Source organism: Barbus barbus, assembly GCF_936440315.1.
Source record: "Barbus barbus genome assembly, chromosome: 41".
NCBI classification, from domain to species: Eukaryota; Metazoa; Chordata; class Actinopteri; order Cypriniformes; family Cyprinidae; genus Barbus; species Barbus barbus.
Genome location: NC_136719.1, coordinates 5,626,826 through 5,629,920, shown reverse-complemented (window position 1 = coordinate 5,629,920; position 3,095 = coordinate 5,626,826). Strand labels below are relative to the sequence as shown.

Below are 3,095 nucleotides of genomic sequence, written 5' to 3'. Positions count from 1 at the left end.
CCGGTTGTTATTGACAAATAACATACCTCGGAATATGGTGACTGACCAATCAGAATCGAGTATTCCAGAGCAGTGTAATAGTAATATGAAGTTATTTCTTCTAGTTTTATCTTCGGACAGCTTATGCTTCGAGAGCACAGGCAGGAGAAAAAGAACAAATAACTGATCCTACAACCAACGTTACCACGATAAAGATCAACTCTTACACTATTAAAAAAACTACAACTAACGTAACACTTTTTTTTTTTTGTTAAACGGGTCACAATAAAAGCTTAAGTTTTACATGTTTACATTGTGTTAAATATAAGATCACAAGTCAACAAAGCATGATTGTGAGTGATTTGATATAAAGCTTGGTTGAGATCTTTCACAGATTGTAAAGTAAGCAGGTAAATGTGTACTAAGAAATGTTTTTAAATTGAAAGGCACTGTCTTGAAGACTAATGAACAACTCGGGGAGATGCAAATGTAGGGTAACATTACATTTATTTTATTACATTCATATAACCAACTGTAAACAAGAAAAAAAATACCACAGAAAATTATTTATATAAACTTAAAATCGGTAATTTGTCTAATATAAACCTACTGCATGCATACTTTCTTGGTGTGCTCTAAATTCTCCTGTGCAGTAAGTGCCTCTCTCTTGTGTGCTGTTTTCTTACTTTTATTCTCAGGAGTCTTTACTTCCGTCTCCGCACAACCCTTCAAACACGAGAGAAGAGAAACAGTGCCATCAGACTGAAGCAATGAAAGACCACTGGCTCCCCCCAGTGTCTGATGTGTGTAATGTCAGTGAATGAAATGGACAAATTTAAATAAATGACAGTTCTGAAAAGCACAGATCTTACCTTGTTCTTCTGTATTGCATGTTCAGCCGTCCATTTCTTTGCCTTTTCTAGATATAGTGGTTTGTTGTATTTAAATTCTGAGGACTGGAAAGTATACCAGGTATATTAATCTTCAAGAATAATGTGAGAGCAATAATTATGAATGCTTATTTCTGCCACTGAATGAAAACTTATAAAGGTAATTGAGACTTTATATCTTGAAATTCTGACTTTATTTCTTACAGTTGTGAGTTTATATTTTGCAATTGTGAGAAAAGTCAGAATTGTGAAATGTAAACTCGCAAAAAAAGAAATGTCAGAATTGTGAGATGATAAGTCACAATTACCTTTTTTTTTTTTTATTCTTCCATAATAAACAGTCAGAAGTGTGAAGGTGGCACAAAATATATATTTTTTTTGAACAAACAGCTAATGCCAAGCCCAATTTAAGACACTGGTTCAGACCATGTTATGCTGTGCTGTTCAAACAAACAGATTCCAGAATTTACACACTTGACCTTTAAAAACTGAGGGAACATATGTAAAACTTACTATATCAGCCATGAGTGGGTCATCGGGGTTCGGTTCGGCCATCAGTAACTGTATGGATGTGAGCACTGTAGAAATGTTGAGCGATGGCCTCCAAGCTCCCTTTGAAACAAAATGCATATCAACATGTGACAATCACAACATGTATGCATAAAAAATATCCATTATCAAAAGTTAATATGACCACAAGTGTCATACTTTAAAACAAACAAAATGATAACAATTATATTTAGAAAAATTAAAATTAAGCCTTTTGTTTATTGAATTAGATTTGGGTTCAGTTATTATTTTTTTTTCCAGTCTTTACCTTTGGTGGCAGTTTCAGAGCATCGAGACAAATTCGTCCTGCATTATCAATGTTGGGGTGATAGATGGGGGTCAGAAAACGCATCTTTGGAGGTTCAAACGGATACCTTCAAACATGAGAGAAGTGTTAAAAAAGTAGTTTTAACTTTTTGAGTGACCTATCCCTTTATGCATATCAAAAACCAGTTTATTAAAGGAGTAGGGTAATGTTGAGGTCATTTAGTAGTCTCGCCTCTCAGGTATGTTGATTTCCAGTGTGAACACGCCTCCTTCATATGGAGTGTTTGCACCTCCGACTATTTCTGTATCAAAACACAGGAGGGGATGCTGTCAATGTGTAATGTTTGATCGTGTGTCAGTATTAAATCTCATATGAGAGCAGACTGACGGGCTTGTAGTTCATCCACCCGTCCCTCGATCTGCCAGCAGGAGACTCCTGGAGGAGGCTCAGCACTGAGGAGCTGCAGCTCCCGCTTCAGACGACTCATTCTCTGCATAACGACTGCCTACATCAACACCACACAGTTATTAAGCGAACAATATTTCCAATACTTGTCACATTCACAATACGCATTAATAATGGCACGTTCCCCTTCACCAGCAGCAGCCGAGTGTAGACTGCAATGGAGTTATAAAGCAAAATAATTTAATCGACAATTGTATGAGGTATTTAGCTTGTTATCTTCACTTACTGATGTTGTTCTTACTGCCAAGTAAACTGGATAGTAAACACCGTCTGAATGACGTTCGTGGTTTTGATTCTGCCCGCTAATGTTCATTCGTCATTCATTGTGCGACTGACGCGCGGTTTTACCTCCTGGTGCATCATGGATATTGTAGTTTCTTACGTGTTCACGTGTCATGGTTTGATTATATATATATATATTTTTTTTTTTGCTTAGGTTGAATCAAACCTCACTTACAAATGTTTAGTCATCGATACGTAAAATGCTATTATTTTAATATTGTTGTATAGCTCTTGACTAAATGAGAGGATGGTATTTTAACCAAAAGACTGAAGTGTTTCCCCAGGACAAGTGTATTTTTCCTGAATATAAGACTGGGTAAAGTTGTTTTCAAGGTCGAAATTTTATACAGTTCATTAATTACAAAGGTTTATCCTTTTTTTACGGTTTGATATGCCAGCCTAAAACATTTTAAACACAGCACTGGTCCTTGAGAGGCAAAACAGGACACAAGTGAAATGTTATGTATTAAAGGAATTATGTTACGACACATTTACTTATATTTAGGTAGTCTACCATCTACTGTGCTTTTCTTTTTTAACCCATTTAATCCCAAATTTTTCTCAGACATGAAAATATCCAAATGACTTGTCATTAGTAACCCCTTGAAATTATACATATATCATTTTTATTTTATTTTTTTATGGAAAAGTGTCACAGTTGT

The 3,095-nt window shown here is 35.4% G+C and overlaps 1 protein-coding gene across 1 annotated transcript; it reads right to left on the bottom strand.

The window, feature by feature from the left end:
- Window positions 1-462: 462 nt before the first annotated feature.
- Window positions 463-2,701, bottom strand: LOC306860536 (ubiquitin-conjugating enzyme E2 T). Its single transcript, XM_079402265.1, has 7 exons — window positions 2,378-2,701; window positions 2,074-2,191; window positions 1,918-1,987; window positions 1,687-1,792; window positions 1,383-1,481; window positions 852-935; window positions 463-705 (listed from the first exon to the last, which is right to left on the bottom strand). The coding sequence occupies exons 1-7, from the start codon at window positions 2,462-2,464 to the stop codon at window positions 586-588; spliced, it is 684 nt and encodes a 227-aa protein (XP_079258391.1). The 5' UTR covers window positions 2,465-2,701; the 3' UTR covers window positions 463-585.
- Between the last annotated feature and the right edge of the window lie 394 nt (window positions 2,702-3,095).

Bases quoted from the DNA above. Each gene is read 5' to 3' on its own strand.
- LOC306860536 (XM_079402265.1), bottom strand. From the start codon at position 2,464: ATGAACATTAGCGGGCAGAATCAAAACCACGAACGTCATTCAGACGGT. The intron at 936-1,382 runs GTAAGTTTTACA...TATACTTTCCAG, and splicing joins ACCCACTCATGGCTGATATA to TCCTCAGAATTTAAATACAA. The intron at 706-851 runs GTAAGATCTGTG...TCGTGTTTGAAG, and splicing joins ATGCAATACAGAAGAACAAG to GGTTGTGCGGAGACGGAAGT.